This window comes from Chiroxiphia lanceolata, chromosome 3 (assembly GCF_009829145.1).
Source record: "Chiroxiphia lanceolata isolate bChiLan1 chromosome 3, bChiLan1.pri, whole genome shotgun sequence".
NCBI lineage: Eukaryota > Metazoa > Chordata > Aves > Passeriformes > Pipridae > Chiroxiphia > Chiroxiphia lanceolata.
Window position 1 is genome coordinate 89,887,182 of NC_045639.1, and position 21,919 is coordinate 89,909,100.

The 21,919-nt window shown below is 35.7% G+C and overlaps 1 protein-coding gene across 1 annotated transcript in view; it reads left to right on the plus strand.

Moving 5' to 3' along the window:
- Positions 1-21,919, plus strand: part of EYS (eyes shut homolog) — an 852,398-nt gene that overhangs the window by 596,825 nt on the left and 233,654 nt on the right. The window contains exon 35 of the mRNA XM_032683211.1: positions 644-794. Within this exon, the coding sequence (XP_032539102.1) occupies positions 644-794 (151 nt within the window). The remainder of the gene's footprint in view (positions 1-643; positions 795-21,919) is intronic.

Genomic DNA, 21,919 nt, shown 5'->3' on the forward strand with positions numbered 1-21,919 from the left:
CCAGTTGACTATTGTAATGTAAATGACCTTTGCATCATTAAAAACTGAAGGAAATCAAATTGTTTGCTTAGTACCTTCTGTTTATTGTTGAAAATTTATGCCTGTTTTTAAAAGCAACACTTTTAAGAGGGTGTTTGGATGTGAGAGGGAAATGGGAATGGATATATTAATATCAGGGCCTAAAATCACTGCCTTCAGCTTTAGGAATGATGCTTTTGATGATAAGTATTACATATCATAGTACCTTTGCAATTTCTAAAATGCTGCTTGTTTTAAAGTGCTTCTGTAGGTTATATCTTGTTTGTGATGAGAAAGAGGGGTATTTAAAATATTTGAGGTCAATAGGTGGGGTTTTTTTCAAACTACAACACGTTCCTGCTGCTGTTAATAATTGTCTTATTTTTTTATTCATGTCCTTATTATGTGTTTTGGCTTTTTTAGCGATTACTCTGCTCAGATTTACAATATGGCTGCATTTTAATGGAAGTTCAAACCCCAAAGACATGCCAACTAACAGCTTCTTTTATGTTTATAGTCTGTAATATAAACCAGATATGTACTTGATTTTCTTTCCTTGTTGCTTTAGTAACAGCCTAATTAATTTGTGAGATGGTAAAATGTGCCTATTTCTAAATTTACGCAGGCAAAGCATGGTACCATGTGAAGCAGAACTGTCAATCCTGAAGTTATCTTCCAACACTAGTATAACTAGAAATTTCTGGTCCGATTCACATTGGCTTAAAACAGGACCCATATTTGTTGGTGGTTTGCCTCATCATTACACAACAAAACAGGTATTTTTATTATTGTTGTTTATTTTTATTTAAGATTTTTTATTTTAAGAATGGCATGTTGAGTAGGATATAACTGAAGAGATTTAAACCATGCAAAAAATAAAAATTATTTACAGCTTTTGGAGGATTACACGTAAGTGATGACTATGGTCCCTTGAAGAGTATTGTTCATGTGTGGGACTTTGGTAAGTGAATAGAAACAACATTCTGGTCTGAAGTTATGAACTGAAATCCTGCCTGCCTTGATTAGGCAGAGTTAAGGAGCAAATATGATCAAATTTAGAGGAAGTACCTGTTACCTCAGGTGCTGGTTCTATTAAGATGTGAAAATACTCTTATGGAGGATTTTGAGGTACAGCAGTCACAATAACAGATGCACATCACTTCAGTGATTTCCAATATAATTTTTTTTAATCACTCAAACTCTTCATGCTTGCACAGATGAAAGAACCAGGCCCTGTAACTCATTTGAAAATGATACTGTGCACCCAAGTCAGTCTCTGACTCCCTTGTCTAAAGACAACCTGTGTTGCTACCTGGAGTCTTTAACCCTCTTGTCTTATGTCCCAAATGCATTTCCAGAAAGTAAAGCTGTTCACATTACATAACAAAGACTACTTGTCAGTGTTTGTATATTTTCCACACATAGTGAAATAAACTAAACTGTTAGCCCTGAGTTATTGTGGTCTGGGTCTCATTTATCTAAACATTGGTGTTTGGACAGGTGTGACCCCACAACTGTAGTAAATTTAATCTGTGGGGTTTTGTTTTCCCAGTGCACAGGAAAATCATGTAATCAGAGATGGACATATGTAGTCCAATTTTAATTTTTTAAACCATATTTTGGGTAGGCTTTACCCTGTGACAATTGATTTAACCTTTTTATTTCTGTTCTGTTCTTCAGTAAGTGAGGGTCATTCTATCATAAGGCAAATAGAGTAATTTCAAGTACCAGCAGGTTTTTGATGCTGTTATTATAATGCAGCATTTTTAGACTGCTTTTACCCTATAATAAATTGCACAGTAACCAATGAAGTGGCAAGACTGTGGAAATCCAGCTTAGAAGTTCTTGTGAGTAGGTGCTTTTAAGACTGTAAAGTATTTAGCCAAAAGTATACTTTTGAATACCACAAAATGGCATTAAAAGAACACATCTGCTAGTATTCCTGTTTATACAACTTTCCCCTTAATTCAAATGATCATACACAAACTATCTATTCATCTGCAATATTTTATCCTGAGTTCCATACAAAATTTTATTTATTACAGAAATGTATCTTCAATAAATATTCTATACTAATAAGATATAAGAAAATCATATTTTCAATGTTTAAATGACCTATCATCTAGAAGCTAAGAGAAATGTTTTTGGGGATACCACAAAGAATTTATAGTGAAGGTTTAGAGAATTCAGTCCGTGTACAAGTTCAATTCTATGTATTTAGGAGCAGGTAAAGAAGCAATTTGTTTGAGAGTTATAATAATAATATATACATGAGAATGAATTTTGAGATGCCAAATAGCTCTTCACTAGCTAAAGGTAACATAAAATACAGAAAAATAAATTTACATTCAGGAAGTTCAAATAGCAATAAGAGACAATGGTTTAAGGGTAATTTACTGCTAAAAAAATTTGCCTATATATGTGTTGGATTGTCATATCAACATGGGCTTTCTTTCTTTAAGGACGTTGCAGTTCAGTAGATTATTCTATTCTTAATGCAGGATTATTCTATTCTTAATGCAGGTGAGATGTTGTGGTCCATGCTTGTCATCTAAGTTAGGTAACAGATGTAGGACTTGTGCAAGTGCTCAGGCTGGTGATACTTAACCTCTATTACATATAGAGAGGAAAGCTTACATTCCTATAACTTTCCCAAAAGGAAAAAATACAGCCTTTACTCTCAGTTACCTCTCTAGTTTTCCACTGAGCTTTTTTGCAGGTCATTATTTTCTGTTTGAGATGACCTCAGGCTTTTATTTCACTGTATTTTCTTTGCTTATTATTTTTGTGTTCATTTTGATCTTAATGTCTCATTTTGCTTACTTTTTACATTTTTGTATCTTTAGTTTTTTTAAGTTTTTTTTAAGTTTTATTTTCCTTGACTTCCCTATCAAAGTCTGTAGGCTCTAAGCCACATAAGGTCTATAAAGGCTATATTTTTCCCTTTTTGTTGGGGAATGGAGAACTGTCTGTCCAAGTACACTTTTTGTGAGCTTTTCAATCCCAGTAGGAAACCGCTCCATAAAGTTTCTTTCTCAACATTTTAGACCCAGACAGTCAGGCTTCTACAGTAAAATCTCCATCATCCCTTAAACAGAAAAGGTCTGTTTCTGACCTTCATCCTGCAGTTTGCTTCAAGGGAGATTTCTGCTCCAGCTGAGACTCAGCTTTTTCTAGCAAGTGCTCTGATCACTCTTGGAGTCAAGTTCGGTAATGACCCTTACGATACCCATAGTATCGACCTAATATTACATTGTCTTGTTTTACTGGAGTCCCTTCTCTCACTGGAGTAATTCGCTCTGATGTTGGCTCTTCTACCTTCCAATATTGTGGAAGTTGGAGAGAACAGTTACTTCAGACCCTAACTCCTTCCGTTTCTGACTGATAGAAACTTCTAGCTGTCAGTACCAAAAACTTTTGACACAGAGGTTCCATATTACTGGTGTTGGCTCATGCAACACTATTAATTTTCAGGCTAGATTCCTTTTCCTTCCATTTTGAGTGACTTTTGATATGATCTGTGAAGCTCTCAGGGTAAAATATTGCATCCTCTGAGGATTTCCTATACCACATTTTCCTAATCAGCTCTCAAGTGTCTGTGCATATTTTTCCTCATATTTCTCTTTTGTCTGTATATTTATTGTTTGGTATTCCCCAGAGTTAGAGTGCCCTCCAAATGTAAGGCAAGGTGCAACAATTCTAATGGTTTCCCTAGTTGCTGCCACAGCTTGGGAAAGCAGTTCAGGAGAGCAGAGCCCTAACCTTTAAGGTAGTGATGTATTTGAAATAATACCTGTGATATCTGGCAAAGCAATACCATAATACCCCAATAGATTTCCTCACTATAAAGAAAATCTCAGACCTCCCAAATCACAAGGCCTAATTGCTGTGGCTGATGAGGAGAAACAGTAGAGCAAGCCAAAGAACTACTTAAGTAGACCAGACATATAAAGTATTATGGAACCAGATAGGATGCTTATAAGCACACACCACTGGCTGGTGGTGTCACAAGGCCACTCTCCATTACCTCTGAAAGCCTAGAGCAATCAGAGGATATCCGTGAGGAAAGGAAAAGGACAAATGTGATGTTGTGTTCATCTTCAAAAAACCAAAGAGGAATATGAGTAACCATGACCTGGTCAGGTCAATAGCACAACTCTTTCCTGAAATAAATGTCGAAGCAAATGAGGGACAAGCAGATCCTTGGAAACAACCAGCATGGATTTACCAAAGGAAAATTTGCCTGAGTAGTATACTTGCCTTCCCTGTTGAGCTGACTGGCTCCGTGGAAAAACAGAGGGCAGTAGATAATCCTTTGTTTCCCAGACTCGACTTCACTCACAACTCATCTATCTCCTTCCTCTGAGCGGTGCAGGAGGATGGGGAGTGGGAGCTGTAATCAGCACATAAGAGTTTGTCTCTGCCACTCCGTCCTCCTATACATCTACAGTTCTTTTTTCTCAGATACCCACAGGCCAAAGATGGGAAAAGTATTTACCGGGGTATGAATTCTGAAGTATCTGAAGGTGTGGGTAGAAAACAAGGTAACAGATACACGCACTGAAACACTTTGGTTAAATTCATCCAAATTCAAGCACTACAATCGGTTTCGTGTGCAGCAGGAAATTGTTTTTATGACTTTGTAAACTGTCCTTTACAAAGTCTATTGGATTCATCTGACGGTGTAGGATGGTAGAGCTGAACAGTAGGAGGAAAGTGAAACTATAAATAGCTGGCTGGCAGACATCTTGTTCTGCTGTCTCTACATAGTGAAACCACCCCCCTTCAGGTCTGTGCCGGATTTGTCTATTACTTATTTTTAAATCTTGTCCTATTTTCTGATGAAGAATATGATGGGCATACTTCAGACTTGTCACATCTAATAAACAGGTAAATGTCTAAATCAGCTAAACAGTTAAATAACATCATCTTTCTAAAACATTGGGTTTATGATCACTGGTTTTTAAGACTTAAAATCGACAACAGAGGAATAGAAATAAAATTATGCAGAGAAAAAAGACTTTTCCATCAAAAATTAAAGAAAAAATTATTTCTGAAACCTCAAGACTTGTTTCAGAATAATTAATTGCATGTTAATTTTAGTATCATTAATTGTTTACAATAGCTTTTTCCTCTGTAGAGAAGATTGGTACACTCAAAGGGAAATTAAAGACTGTTTTCAAATACCTACAGCAGCAGTTGATTGCAGTAATACTGTTATTTCTGCTGCTATAATTGCTCCAGTAATTTATATTTCTAGACTTAATGCTATTTTAGCATTGAGAAAGTTGAAATGTCATTATATCTTCATATTCCTTTTCAACACAAGCAGTTCTCTATAATTAAACTTTGCAAGTATTAAAACAGGAAAGTTTCAGAAGGAAAGGAAGCTTCTGTACTAGGAGAGCAATCTTCTAAATAAAGATGAAAGATTAAGTGGAATCTATGCAAATATATCTATGGGCATCAGTAGGTTACTGATGGGGAAATGGTAAGAGATAATTGAGTGATATGCTCAGGATCATAGTGTGTTAATGCTGAAACTAAGATGAGATGGAACTCATCATACCTCTAAAGACTTCCGGTTAGACTATGAGCCCACAGTAGTCTAGAGGGCATGCATTTTAAATACAAATGTATAAAGTAGACTGTGCCTATATAAGAAAACATGTAGCTTTCCTATGAAACAGAGAGAACATGATATCACAATCATATGAACTCCCCAGTCTCAAGATATTCTCAGATGTATCCATATGTAGGTAAAAATGTTTTATACATTTTAATAACCAACTGCTAAAACATATAAAAGTACGTTGTTTCTCTTGTAATAACTCATCCACAGAATTCAGTGGCATTGAGTGAAGAAATGGACAGTGGGGTTAAAAAATACAGAATCACACCCTTAATTTGGAATAATCTGAAAGGAGTTTGCTACATGTTACAGTTGATGTGCTTTCATAGGCTAAAGCAACAGTAATCCTGTAACTGTCTAGTTAGACATAGTTTATGATCCATTTCTCCTGCCAGAACATCACAAAGCATTGGGAGAATTTAGTGCAATCTGTGCAGTGTTTTAGATTTGATTATCTGGCATTCATCTTATCTGATAAAGCTGGAGCACTGACAGCAGTTTTCACATAATAATTTATAACAATATTATATGCACATGATGCTTTAGCACCCTGCCACAGTAGTCATTGGATGTGAGGAAATTACAGTGGTCCTGAGATTCCTGGAGAAGCCAACAAAGGAAAGGACATACAATTTGTCATAGGACTGCAAGGAATACTAGACTGTTACATGGCTGCAACTGTTTGCTATAGTGGTATAAGCAAGAGTGGGTAGTTTGAAGCCTTAGAGGGGCCAGGCCCTGAACCTCTGCAAATTTCCTGTTGATCCACAACACATCTGAAATTTTCATACTTAATTATTAAGAATTCTATGTTTTGTAAAACCATTTAAATTTTGCAGATTTTTGACATAATTGTTGCCAGTCAAATTGTCATATCTGCTCATAGAGTCCTCTAAGTTTATAAAAAGCCTGCTTGAGTTTTCTTAATTTATTTTTTTTAATCAATGTGTACAATGAGACTGTAGACTGGTTATAAGCCTAGTGCAAAACTGAGAGTTATATTTCTTGTAATTTCTCTAATGGTTCCAAGAAACAATTATTTACAGCATCTAAAAATGTAGTCCCTCCAGCATATTTTGTCATGATTTCCTACCAGACTTATGAGTAATTAAACTCTCTTATTACTGTGTTTCTGCCTTGCCCCTTCTAACCTTCTCTAGTATTTAACAAGTGCTATCATCACTTTGGTGATATATAATATGGTTCTAATAATATATTTTTCTTTCTGCATGAAATTTCAGTGTAAAGTGATTTGTACCAATTTGTATATATTTATACTGGTATATTACCTTTTTTCAGTGTTACCTACACCTTACATGGTTTTAACTCTTGCATCCTAATATCCCAGTGTTTATTTTTCTACCATCAAGCTGCTTATCATATTCTTATTATTTGAACGCTTCTTTTCCTTTTTAGAATTCATATATTTTTCCATAGGCAGTTACTTGTCTTTTGAAAATAAATAATGGTTTAGTGTTGTAAAGGCTGCAGATGATGATCTTGGACATTGCAGCATTTGAGATACCAACTCAGAGAAAAGAGGTATGCACAGAGAGCATTGTAGTGAATAGTACCACATTCCATTTTGGGTTTTTTTAGTTAGATTAATCTATATGCTTATAGTTATATTATTGATTTATTACTTCTTTTTCTTACAGCTGAGTATGTTCATGTAAGTGTCTTGGAAAATTCATTACTGATTTATCTACTTGAAACAAGTTTGAATTCTTTCTGAGGATCAATATTAGCACTGCGTGATCCTTAAAGCTAAAAAAAATCCAAACAAGAAAAGCTCATACAGACCACCAAAGTCTTGAATTTTGCTAGTTATAGTAAAATCTAAACCTAGACTCTTAATCAAAATGAACAATAAATTTTTCTAGTACATCTAATAAATTCTAAATTTATGATATTAAAAAAGTAGAATGAAAGACATATAAGTAAGTATAAGGACCCCTCAATTCTCTTAATTCAGTTACTACTACTATTTCTTGAATGCTTCCTGATTGAAAATTTATATTAATTTGGGTGATCTTACTAGTTACAGATTGCGCTTCATATTTTGTTAGGAAGATATTAAGAGAAGTTTTTCTGATATTTATAATATCAGACTTTTTTATTGTGAAAATGTACATTTCTCCAGCTGTATTCTGTGATATTTTTTACTGCTTCTATTTTAAATTTCATTAAAGTTCGTTTAGAGAAGTTAGAATTTCATATAAACATATATACATATGCAGGTATTAAGTGTTATATTATACAAATAGTAATATTATTAATGCAAATACTGATATTATATAAAATATTGATATTAGTATTATTAGGATGTTTACAAAACTTTTCATTAAAGTTTACTAAAACCATAACAAAATAATCCTAAACCAGAAATCAAGAACTATCCTCCACTGTACACAGATCAGAAAGTATTGCTGGTAAGAAACCAAGATTTTTTTCTCACTGATTATTTTCTGCATCAAATTAAAGAGGACACTTAAGTTTACATAAAGTGATGCATTTTGACAAGGCTGTGCTTCACAGAAGTACAAAAACCTCATTATTATCAACAACTTTAATTAAAAAAAAATTGCATTCCATACATATCTGCAGTCTACAGTATAAACTGATTACTGTAAGCAAGATTAAAAATGAAATTCACTCTCATTAGATAATGTTAAAATGCCAAGATCATATACTTATTACAGAGCTACAGATCAACCAAATTGCAGATATTACAGCTACATTATATTCCTTCAGAAAAGAAGTCAGTGAACTTTACTAAGTTCATGGCCCCAGGCCGTCTGTGCCTTGGCTAGGAGCTGCCACAGTGAATCAGAATGGGTTTGTACTCAAAGTCTGAGTAGAATCAGGATGCTGAGCCAAATGGGTTGTTCCTGTTTCTTGTTTATGTGAGACTCTTGATAAGCATGGCTTTCTTTTATGCAGCTAGAAATAGCAAGAGATCTCTGTGCACAGGGAAATCAAACTCCTTAAGATTTTGAGTCAGAAATTAAAGGGAGAAAAGAAGGAGAAAAACATTGCAAAGTCTCCTGCTGATCTTGAATGATGATGGTTGCCACTGTCTCACTGAAATCCCCTCAGAATTTGACTTTATGGAAGTATTTTTCTCAAAAACATTTTAGTTGTTTCATAATTACAGTGCTTGAACTCAAGTTTGTGTGTTCTAAATACTTGAAGTAACCAAATAGCATCCTCAGCAAATTAAAAGACTGATACAAAGACATCACTGAAAATGTCTCTGTCTTGTTCTCTTGAGATCATTAAAAAAAACCCACATGTGGGGAGAGTGATGTAAACAAATTCTGTATTTGGAGAATTTAATAAGAGATTTGAGTTCAGATTTCTGTTTAGTGTCGAAGAAACATTTTCTTTTCTTTTTGACTAGTATTTCCTATAGAGGGAAAATATTTTGAGAAATAAAAGATAAAGGAAAAGGAAAATGGTATGATATTCAATCTCTAAAGGCAACTGGTGGGCATGCTCAGATGGATACATATACCACTGTAAAAATGTAAATCTGTTTGAAAGAAAGTGCATATCATGTATGGAGGTGTGATACTAGAATTATTTTTTTTTTATTGTAGTGCCTCTAGGGAATCTATTCAAGCTCTTTCTCTCCTCTTAATCAACATATAAAATGCAAGAATATCTGCAATCATTTCACACTGCACTGAGATGAAGTGTTCTTCTACTTGGTATTTCTTCCTCTGAAGTTATCTTGTCTGTTGGAGTTTAGAAACTCAGTTTTTACTCCGTTCCAGCTTTGTGCCAGCCATGGGATTTTCCTGCATTTCATGAAAAGCTGGCACCAGTGATTCAAGTCATCTGACAAGACAGGTCCATTGTGGGCAGTCACTTGTTCATCTATTAGGGAAACAGTGGGTCCAGTGAGGAATGGGGTGGAGGAACTGGTTACAAATGGCATAGAGAAGGCCAAGGTACTTGATGACTTCTTTGCTTTGGTCTTTACCCATAAAACCAGTCTTCAGGAACCCCAGGATCCACCAGGATCATCACATCCAACTCCTGGTCCTGCACAGGACACTTCAAGAATCACACCATGTGCCTAAGAGCATTGTCCAAATGCTTCTTGAACTCACACAGTCTTGGTACTGTGAACATTTCCCTGGGGAGCCTGTTCCAGTTCTCAACTACCCTCTGGGTGAAAAGCCTTTTCCTGATATCCAACCCAAACCTCTCCTGACTCAGCTTTGTGCTGTTTCCTCAGGTCCTGTCACTCATCATGAGAGTAAAGAGATCAGTGCCTGCCCCTCCACTTCTCCTGGTGAGGATATTGAAGACCTCAGTGAATGTCATTAAAGTTTGTCATTCTGTATTGAGGTGCATCCTATGTTAAGATGCTCCTTAAGGTCACCCTCAACAGTCATTTAACCATCCTCACAGATGACAGCTCTTTATCCATCATGAATTGTCTGCATTATTTCCACTAGGTTGTTTCTGCATGTCAGCAACCTTAAGTATGTGTTGGAAGACTTGAAACTACTTTTCTCCTTTCTATGTTTTACTGCAGGCAACAACAGTATCATCTAGTATACTCTTTTATTTGATGCTTGTCTTTAGATACAAATGGTCATTTGATTAAATTGATTAAATTCACCATCCTTCCAAGCCTATCTCAATTTTTGAGGAATGAGGGTTTAGCACTGGCTAAATGCCAGATGCCCATTCAGTCACTTCCTCAGTCTCCCTCCTCAGCTTGACAGTGGGAGAAAATAAGATTAATAGACTTGTGGGTTGAGATAAAGGCAGGGAAATTGCTTACCAGTTCGGAAACAGACTTGACTTGGGGGAAATTAATTACATTTATTGCCATTTAAAATAAATTTGGGTAGTGAAAAACAAAGACAAAATGAAGCAGTACCTTCCCCAAGCACACGCACTTCTTCCCAAGCTCAGATTCATTCCCAACTCCTTACACTCCAACCACAGGAGGTGCAAGGGGAAAGGAGGGTTGTGGTCAATCCATAACACTCCTTCCATGCTGCTCATTCCTCCTCACGGTTTTTCCCTGCTCCTACCTATACCCTCTTCACAGGCCACATTTCCTTCAGGAAACCTCCACCTCCTCTGACGTGGTTCTTTTCATGGGCTGCAGGGGAATGTCTGCTCTGGCACCACAAAGCAGATATTGATTTTGATGTTTACACTTACATTCTGCTCCCTTTTTTTTTCTCCATGCCCTGTCTGCCTTTTTGGCATTTTTCCATGGGGTTACTATTTTGGCTGCTGGGCTCAGCTGTGCCCTGTGGTGGGTCTGTTGGAGCTGGCTGGAACCAGCTGTCCCTGGCACTGGGTAACCCCAGTCTACTCTCACAAAGGTCATCTCTTCAGCTGAAACCTGCCTCCTATACAAAAGTAACCTAATTTTATAAGATAAATGCTGGTTTGGTGATATGCAGAGATATCATTTGATGATGTATACAGATAGGATACTGTTCCTGTGGAGATTGTTTCCTTAAAAACAAGAAAGAACATTTTGAAAGGAATGACATTGTTTTGAACTTCCATGCAAGTTGTTTTTATGAATTTAGAAGTTCAAATCCAGATGACCATTTCTCTTTGGACATATTGGTGGGCCTGCAAGATCACTTTTTGTCTTTGTTCTGTGAGAACTCTTATTTTCCCATAGCTGCCAGGCTGACCTGCTGTTAAGCTCTTCAGTTTGTGGCTGATGTTGCCACTTAATTAATCCAGAGCTCCTGCATATTACCACAGGATCCTGGCAACAGCTACAGCCCATTTTTGTTGGTTAGATGTCTCCTTGATACCTTATCTTGATGAATGATGTAGAAATTGTCCTGCGATAAGATTTTCAGTGTTTGTGTGATGCTTTCATTCTTTGACAACTGTGATTCTCTTATTATTAACCATTTGTCTCTTCTTGCTATTCAACATGCAAAATTCAGGGCAATTACAGACATTTGGGGTGACAACTCATGCTGAGTATATTCAGTCCTTTTTATCCAATAGCTTCCCATGATCCCCAATTTCCTTGCTTACCTGGAAATGCGGCAGTGTATATGTGCATAACACCTTCTCAGGTACCTTGTCGTGTACTTCACCTTTGTTTACCTATTCTTCATGGTCCAGTCAGAAAGCTCTTTTTAAAAAGTTATTGTTGCCTTGAAAGTGGTAACATGAAGTATTATGGGTTGAAGAGAACATTCAAACAGTCTGCTACAGAGGATCTGTAGATTTTGATGGAGCTATGCCTTCACATTGATATCTTGAAAGTTGATGCAATTCATAACGAATATACCTTTGAGAGTTGTAGGTATAGGTTTACTACCTCATGTTATGCAAACAACAAAAAGAAATAATTGCTCACATTGTCTGGAAGCAATGAACCTCAACAGATGGCATCACCTGTGAAGATGACATATCACTAATTTCTCTGTGTGACTCTTTGAGATTCTATTTTTGAAAATTTCAGCAGGTCTCGATGATAAGGGAGAAGTATGGCTGGAGCAGTTAACAGATAACTTTCATGAGCCCTTAGAGGATGTGTTTGGTATCAGGCTCTTCCAGCAAAGCTTAAAGCTTAAACTACAGTGAAGTGACTTAATGCAGCAATGCTCTCCAGTACTTGCACTCCAGACATCTGTCATCTAATAGCTTTGAGTTCCTTCCAAACACTGACTGAACATTGCACTATTTCCAAGCAGCCTCCCAAAGCTTCGGAGAAAAAGCTGTAATCATTCATTGAATAAGTGTACTCTGGGATCTTATATAACTAGCTCATTGGCAGACTATCTACTTGGGCTGAAAATGTCTATGGGCACACTTTCTTCCAAAAAAAATGTTTCACACAGAAAATTTGTATGGCTTCTTGCTCTGGCTTACCCTTCCATTTCAGTCTCTTTTTCAAGGCAGAATTATATCTAAGTCATGAATGGTGCCCACTACACTCTCCCCATAAGCAATAAAGAAGAACAGAGAGCTAGGGTTTATCCCTTGGAAAAGGTAATGTGTTGACCATGTACCAGCAGATACCAGTTAATGGCCTCTAATCTTCCTTTGCAGTTCTTGTGGTGATACAACCTGATAGTGTAAGCTAAAGGGGAAGTAATTGCATTAGCAATTACTTCCATGTAGTTTAGGTAGGACCCTTTCAGTTTCAGGAGAAACCAGACTATATTTGTCTAGGTAGAAATATATTTAGTTGCATATATGTGACAGTCAGGCAACTACTACAATGATTACCCTAATGACCTATCAATCAGCAGTTCCCTAGGTTTATCACTTACTCTTTCCTTTTGTGTTTGGGAATTGTGGGTTCATCTCTTGCAGACTGATTCTTTACGTAATTGATGAGAATGCACAAATATTACCTTGTGTTTCTTCATGCATTCCCCTCAACACACAGTTAAAATCAAGAGCTAAACTCCTCTAGCTATCAATTTACTCATCTGTTAACTTGTTTTTTGATAACAGTACGTGATGACACATCAGCTGTGGCAATCTAACCACAAAACTCAATCTACATGAGAAAAAGCATGTTATGAAACTTCTTATCACATTTTAGTAGATAAAACTGAACTGAATATTCATCTGTTCCTATTTTATGTATGTGTGATTTTTCTCAAAGTTTTTTCAACAGCAGAGAGATTTATGCCACAAACATGAAGTTTTGGGTGTATAACTTCAGCCTATTAAAATGCAAATCCATGAGTTTCTCCTCAGGAAAAAAAAAAAAAAAAGAAGACAATTTGCTGCTAAATCCCACAAAATCCCATTGAAAATTACTTTTACCGATTAAACTTCTGTGCTCTGGATGGCAAGTGGAGCAAATTGTTGCCATTTCTGATAAATGCAAACTCAGTAGTCAAAAATGCTCATGTTGTTAGAAAGTATACAAAGGTATTAATATTCCAAAACTGTATAGTGCCTCCTGAATCATTAACAATAAAAGTAATCTTTGCTCTCACAGCTGTGTTTCCACAGTATTCTGGTATGGTAATTTTGGAGGTTTATTTCTTACTTCTGTCATCATTTTCACTAGTGTTTGTATGGTGCTGTGTTTTAGACTGGTGACCAAAGCAGTTTTGCAACACAGGGATGTTTTTGTTGTTACTGAACATTGTTTACATGGCATCGAGGCCTTCTTTGTTTCTTGCTCTTACCCCTCAGCAAATAGGCTAGGAGTGGTCAAGAGACTGTGAGGGAACACAGCTGAGACAGCTGATCCTAGGTGAACAAAAGGATATCCCATATCATATAATATCATGCTCAACAATAAAGTGGAAGGAAGTTTTTCCAAAGTAGCTGTTGCTTAGGAACTGGCTGGGCACCAGTCTTCTGATGGTGGTTGCTTTTACATCACTTTCTTTTATTCATTTATTAAACTGTCTTAATGTCAACCTAGTAGCTTGCTGATTTTTTCCCCTCTTCTCTTTGCCATTCTAATGAGGGAGTGGGAGCAAGAGACTGCAGGGGTCTTCTGCCAGCTGGGATATAACCATCACATTCCCTCAACTGAACTGTCACCTCAGAGGGACCTCTATGGTTAATTTCTGTCATGTGCTCATGAAGAATCACGCACAGTATTCTCTCTTATACCTCTGTTGTCATTGATAATTTGTGGGTCTTGGTAGACTTTTCCAGTGGTGAGAATCCTTCCTGACTAGCTGATAATGCTTTCACTAGGAACTAACAATGTCTTTATAAATAAATACTAGGACAGTCAGTAGGAAGTTTTCTTTGCTATCTAGATATGTTTCAACCTGACAATACTCAATGAACATCAGTGTTTCTGAAATTAAAAGAACATTAATAATTCTTTGGGTGAAGTGTGATCAAGATCTCATCTTGAAATATCTAGTAGTGGAACCATCTGGTTTATAAATTGCAGGAAACTATATTAAAAGGTATTCCAGCAAGCAAATAGTCATGAGGTTATATAATTTTCCTAATCTTTGGGTGAAGGGAATTTTGAAATATGGGAGTTTCTCATGGAATCCTAACACACGGCTGCATAAATGTCCTCCCAGTTGACAGTTTCCTGCTCTGACCCAAATTACTGGAAGTTATCTGGGTGTGATATTCTGCACCATTTTCTTTAACCAAACAAGGCCAAAAGTCTTCAAAATAAGAAACATCCTAGGTTTTAGAAGAATAAAAGCTAGAATATTTATCCTCTTCTTAATAAAATCTTAGGATGAGGCTGGAAAAAAATAGAAGAAAAATGGCTAGACACAACCCTCTCCCACATATCATGATCTTGCAGGTGGATTTTTAGTCTCTCACTGCCTTTCTGAAATTTAGTGGATTTGCATCTTCTTTGGTCCCATTTTCTTTTTCATTATCTCTGAGTCCATGTTCTACTCCGTTCTCCTAACAGTAGTTTCAGTTGCTCTGCTTAAGCTGGTCTGCTGCTTCCCTGCTATGCCTGTTGCCTTCCATCCGGGTTGTTACCTGGAAACCCTTTTTTAAATCAGAGCCCTTTTTTTTTCCCTTGTGGAAATAAATCATATTTTCCGTTTCCACAGATGTAAATGTTGTGCTCAAGGGAATATAATGTTAATTTAAAATAGAAGCAAACGCAATATTCAGCCTATTACAGCATCACAGTGATAGACAACCGTCTAGGAAATTGCTTCTAGAATTGCTTCTAGAATTGTTTCTCCAGTGTTAATAAGGGAAAGGGTTTTGGACACAGATGCAGAATTGGTTACTTGGTCCTGTTCCTCACTTGTAGTCCATCACTCTTCTTTTCTCTGTATGTTTATACTTTGTGTCAGGTCCAACTCAGTCTGAGTTTTGGCAAGTTTGATTTCATCTTTATGCTTTCTACTTCCAACATACATTATATTCTTTGCTGAGTTTTTTGTGCGTGTGTTTCTGTGTGTTCATTATTCCCAGTACCTTCTTCCAACTGGTGATTACCAGACATTCCTGCCACTTTAATTAAGGAAATTTCACACCTCCTATCTTTGATGTTTTCAATTCTTTGTCTGATCCCTTTAATTTTGTGATTTTTCCTTTCAAAAGAGAAAACCGTCACTGAAGATGTAGTTTTGTTTGCCTAGGCTCTGTTTAAATTATGATGATTCCTGTTTGCTCCTTCCAGAGTTAATCTGGGTGATTAGTGTTTCTGTAGTGTCTTTGACATTTGTCAAACTAAAATATAAGGTATTATTATTTTTTTAGGCTGTGTATTTGATGAATAAAAAAGCATCAAATGTTTCATCAAGGAATAGAAACTCTACCAAATTTAAAAGCATTTGGTTTCCTGTTAAGTGTGCTAAGTGAGGCTCATAGTTGTGTGATTTCCCCTAGAACCTACTTCTCTAATAATGTTCACAATCTTTCTCTGCATTCATTCTCAGCGCAGGATCTCCCATTCTCATTGATCTTCTACATACAAATTTCCATTATTTCAGTAACAATAAATTGACTTTGTGTTTCTTGACAGCTTTGCCATGTTGTTTCATTGCTTTTCCCAACAGCAAACAATGTAGCAGAGACAGATTTTATAGAAAATTGTAGTAAATGGAGGCTGTTCCTGAACCCTGGCAAATAGCCCTTCAGTGCTTTTTACTTAATGACTTCACTCTAAACTAAGTATCCAAATGTAACTATTGGGCATGCAGTGAACATCTGAGTCTGAAAAATAGTCATATAACACATTTGAGAAGCCAGCAGGAAATGCACTCTGCTCTATAGGTAGAGGCAGACTAAGATGCTGTAATATAAAGAAAGAGTCATTACTAGGAGAAGAACATAATGATCATATTGTTTGTAAATTTGTGATTTTTGGTACACAACATATCAAAAAAAAAAAAAGGAACAGAAGAACTGGCAGCTGTTCTACATGAAACCATTGGAAATACAAGTATCATTTTGTGATCTTTTATCTAAATGAAATGAGATTTGGAAATGAAAGAACACAGAAGGAGGAGGAAACATTTAATGAAATGGAACTGTGGGGGACACAAGTATAGAATCATTAATTTCCAATTTCGTTAGTATTAATGGTATGCTTTTTGAAAGCAAAAAGGACTAAAGATAAGTAACTTTGTCAGTGTCTGTCACTCTCTTCTGTGGTTTAAACCTCATTTACTTACTTAGCTTTTACTTACTTTACTGTGCCTGTGGTTACAAATTACTGAAAACCATATATACAACAACAGAAAGATGTTTTCTCTGTATATGATAGTAACAGAAAAAAGCATTATGTGATTTTGTCACTGTCTCATTATACAGATCCTTATTCCTGGTTACAGACCATGGTTTTACAGACTACTTTACAGCACAGGCAAAACAGTAAGAAAAAAAAAAAAAGGAGAGGAAAAATAAAACCAAGTACATTTATAGAATGTATTTTAAAAGTAACACAAGTTAACTATAAGATGAAATGTAAACCTGAAATAATAGAAATATCCTGACTTTTCACATAATCCTATAAATAGACATTAAATTTCTGGAAGGAGAAAGTGGCTGACCTTGTGGTGTTTTTCCTGCATAACAGTCTGAGGTATGTTGAGAGTAAAAATAAAACAGGTAAGGTTTCATCTTGAGAAGAATAGAGCAGGTCAGCATTGAGGCTTAAAGCAATATCAGGGAGGGAGGGAGAGGAGGAAACTCAGTTCCAGGATCTGAATGACGGAAGCAAGTAAGGAAGCTGCTTAGAATCTACCTTGTATGTTTAATTATTTTAATATGTGGGGTTTTTTCAGGTGAAGAATTCCTTTAAGTGAACTTGCTTCAAGCTTCCAGTTTTTATAACATTGTTTGATTTCTCCTCTCGATCATCTAGTTCATAACGTTGTTTCATGTGAATTTGATCTTTTGTTTACTCTGGTTTTCCTGGGGACTATCGATTCCAAATAAAATTTGTAAATACTTTAGGCAAGGACTCTAAATACATGAATCTCAGGGCAAGTATGAGAATTTCAGGACTAGGTGTGTCTTTTGACAAGTAGTATACAAGTCAAGGCGGGAAAAAAAAATTAGAGATGGAGCAAAACAAAATGCTCCAAATAAACCAGCATCAGTCTTTGACAATGAGTAGGCAGTACAGAGATAGTTCAAAGCTCTGGGAAAACATATTATCATAAGTCTCTCAGGGCTGTGGTTCTCAAAATGGAAATTCAAGCTAAAACAAATAATTTGGTAACCAAATCCAACTGCTTGCCTCACTCTTTTGCTAAAGATTTTGTTTCCTCGGGAGAGATGAAAAAACAGGTCATATGTCCACTTCTCAGTCTTGCCAACTTAAACTACCATTAATCTCAATCTATGTTAATATGATGAATTATAAATATATTTTCCTGTTCTATTACATTTGTCTCAAGGGCAGTAACACCTAAATGTTGCACAGGGCAGACAACAGTGAGTAGTAACCTGTCAGTGGTCTGACTAAAAATTAATGAAGGTTTTAAATTTTTACTCATGGGTAGAGTTTATTGGTTTTAGACAATAAATTTGTATTGTCTTAAGATAATTAAATGGATTTTGGATGTGCATGGATTCATCACCTTCTTTGTACCCTATGGTTAAAATTTTTATATTATCTGCCTACTCTAGATACACCTCTGATCACATAAATACATGTGGCTAACATCTTGGTACCATGGAATGCACGCTAATAAAAACTTTGTTATGTGTCAGGCAGCTCTCATTGTTGCCACATTCCTAACACAGAAAACCACTATTTCTTGCCTGGTCCTGATACTTATATATGCCTCATTGTTAAACTTAGGATTCTCTGTAGCGTTCTGGGGAAGTAAAAGCATTTACTGAAAGGTGTAGTGCACCAGGTGATATATTCCTTACTCAGTGTGTGAATACCTTGTATCTCTTGTCTTGAGAAACTGGATTAGAAAACAAACAAACAAACAAACAAAAAATTACATGTTTACAGTGTACAAAACCAGACAAACCAGTTGCATATGTTTCTAAAAGATGTACAGCCATGATATAAGAAAACACAGATCATAAAAATGTATGAAGAAATTTTCCTCCTCTCTCCCTTTTCTAGCTTAGAATATTCAGTTTTCTTAAAACTGATTAAATTAGGCCTATTGAACACTATATACCTCAGGTTACACTCATTAAAGAAAAGCTTATTTTTTGGAATATTTTTGCTTTTATAGGCATATTTTCATTCTAAAGACACTCTTTGACATGCAGATGTCTTTATTTTAGATAAGGAGTTGTCTCTTCTAGTTCAGACAGGTGTAAAACCACTTGTTTTAACTCCTCTTTTTGTAAATCAACATTCATAATTCACTAAGAAGTGTTTCATACGGAATCTTACTTTAGATATCATAGAACATCTTGACTTGAAACTGACCCATGAGGGTCATCAAATCCATCAGTATATAAATGCATATACTTGATACAAACATCTCTTGGCTTATATCTTTGTGGATTTGAGTGATTGGTTATCGATTGGACAAGAAGCAGAAATAGAGAGGTTGACTGGCTTGGCCTGAAAACTAGTTCATGGTGATGGATTCCAAATACCTTTCCCTAATGTGCTGTAATGCGTTGACATGGTGTTCAATATGTCTAACTACAACATCACTCAGAAAAAGTGAAGTGGAGGGAGGGGAGCTGATTTCCACAGTTAGTTGATAGACTCTGCAGTATATAAGAAAGATAAGTCTGTTTTCCAAATTTCACTCTACATTTTCTAGTCATCTCCGGCCAATATATTTTCCATCTTGCTCATGGCAAGGTATTGTACCACATTTAAGAGAAAGAACTGAAAAAGTTAAATTACGGTAATTGAACTTAGAATCGCAATAGCAAATGAAGTAAATGAATCAAACATTATGACTATAAACATAAGCACTGAAATTGTTTAGAAAAAGAGTAGACATTACTAGCCATAAAGTTTAGGGAGATCCTTCCTTACTTCAGTCTTTATATCACTTCTGATATGCAAAATTGCACTTGCTTGACAAGAGCAAGTTTAAAAGATAAGGATTCGGACCGAAAACAAACTTTAATAAAAATGATAAGGTAATTTCTCAATACTTTTGAATCTTTCAGACATCCTGAGTTTAATTAATCCACTGTGGCTTAATGAACCACTCCAAGTTAGAACTGTGAGAATCATGGAAACCTGACAGTGAAACACATGCTCAAGTTTTACACTGCCAGCTAATTTAGATAAGGAAAAGATGCAAGAGGAATGTGAATGTTTGTTATGTGGTGATCTGGTTCCATCAGGGTCTGGGACCAGGCAGATGACCAGTCTGGTATCCACTGTCAAGCACAGGAGTCCAGAAGGTGATTTACCAGTACTGGTCCACTCACAGATTCAATGGGAGAAGATAGTCCCAGTTCCCTGCCCTGCAGCACAGGAGAGTGGAAGAACTCCTGACTGGCTTACTTCCCATAGTGGGAGAATTACCAAGGTCACAGGTTTTGCAACTGTTGATTTGAATGGCTATAACAAATGAGAAATGAAGATCATAAATGTAAACCTCTACCATCCTGGGCAGTTTGGGGATTTATTCCTCCCTCCCCTTTTCTGTCTATTTGATTTTGCTTTATCATTCTTGTTTCATGAAAGTCTTGCGATGAGGTCCAATATGTATAGCAGATACAATAAAAGTACGTTCAAGATAATAACAATAAATTGTTAAAAATTTCAGCAGAGGGGGTTAGATGAAAAAAATCTGAATTTAAGTTACCTCTTAACCCCTTTTTAGTTGTGTTAGTATAACCGAATTAAAATTATATTTAGATATTTGGCTCAGAATCACAATTTTGGACTAAAATCATCTATTATATTAAAATATGAATCAAATGAACTGTTGGTGTTCTGCATAGGTTTATACAGTATTTAATTTCATGGCCAGTATTAGTCAGGACATAGGAGAGATTTCAGTTCCTTTGTGTTTCATGCACTTTATATATATGATGAAATGTATATTTTACCAGTATATCTTCCCATTTTGACTTTCCATTTCTATACTAGTGCTAGGACAGAAGCTGAAACAATATTCTGTCTCACATATTTTAAGTGTTTTCTTTCACTATTTTTGTTTCAGAGCTAATACCACTTCCATTTTCCTACACATTTTGAAATGTCATTAAACTCTTTGAGTCATACTATATTATCAAACAATAAAAATGCTTGTGGATTAAAATTGGAAGTGAGTGAGAAAAGTATTTTAAAAGGTAAATATTGGAAAGCGAAGTAATGAACAGCATAAATACATCACACACACTGTCTACTGTCATCATACATCCCTGCCACTGTCTACTTCAGCAACATTTCTCAAAGGAAGGTGCATTTCTCTCTCGTTAGTAGCTATACAAATTGACCAGAGTAATTTTGTCTATTTTGCTTAAACTACCAGAGTTAAAATTAATAAGGTTTAACTTTTATTAATTAATGTTTAAAAATTTTAAGTCAGCAAGAAAAAAAGTGTTAACATTTTTTGGTCAAGGTGATGTCTGAGTCACTAATGTTGATTTTTAATAAATCCTTGAAAGCTTTTTGGCTTGAAGAGACTGGAAACAATAGATATCTTACCTATAGCATGTCACCTCGAATCCAGGTAAGATTCAGTGCTCTGTAAATGGAATACTAAGGCAGAATAATGTCCTGTTGGATTTAAGTTTGAAATATTGCAATTTGAGAAGTTTTCAATTGTTTTGCAGAGAGTTCTACTAATCAGACTCCAAAATTGGATATATTTCAGGAATCCCAAAGATGTGAAAGACTACTATATAGTGTATTATGATACACTGTAATATATATAGTGAGAATTTTTAAGATACATAAAATTTATCTTGAGTGCAGACAATGACAAAAGATTGTGCTACACTTTGTTTTCTTTCCAGTTAATTGTATTTTTTTAAAATAAATGCTCAGGACATAAGCCAAAACCTCATTATATTGTTTATGAATCTGTAGCGAAATGACAGCATGCAAGTTCATTTCATTAGGAACTCAATTCTAGGTTAATTCTCCCTAACAGCAACTCTAATTTGGGCTAGTCAGTAAAGGATATTAATAAATGGTTTGGCATATATGTGTGAACTTTTCCTACAAGGTAAGTATCTGTACTCATTTTTGTCAAGTATAAAGGGCATTTAAAGAGCATAGTTACTATATGTCAAACATATCTGAATAGATTCTGAATACTGAATTTTATTAAACTAAATTTCTGGTGTTGCTCTGGCCTTGACATTTTCAGGCAATTTAAGTATTACAGTTTGTTAGCATATTAATGTATTTTTGTAAATGGAAGGGAACCCAACTAC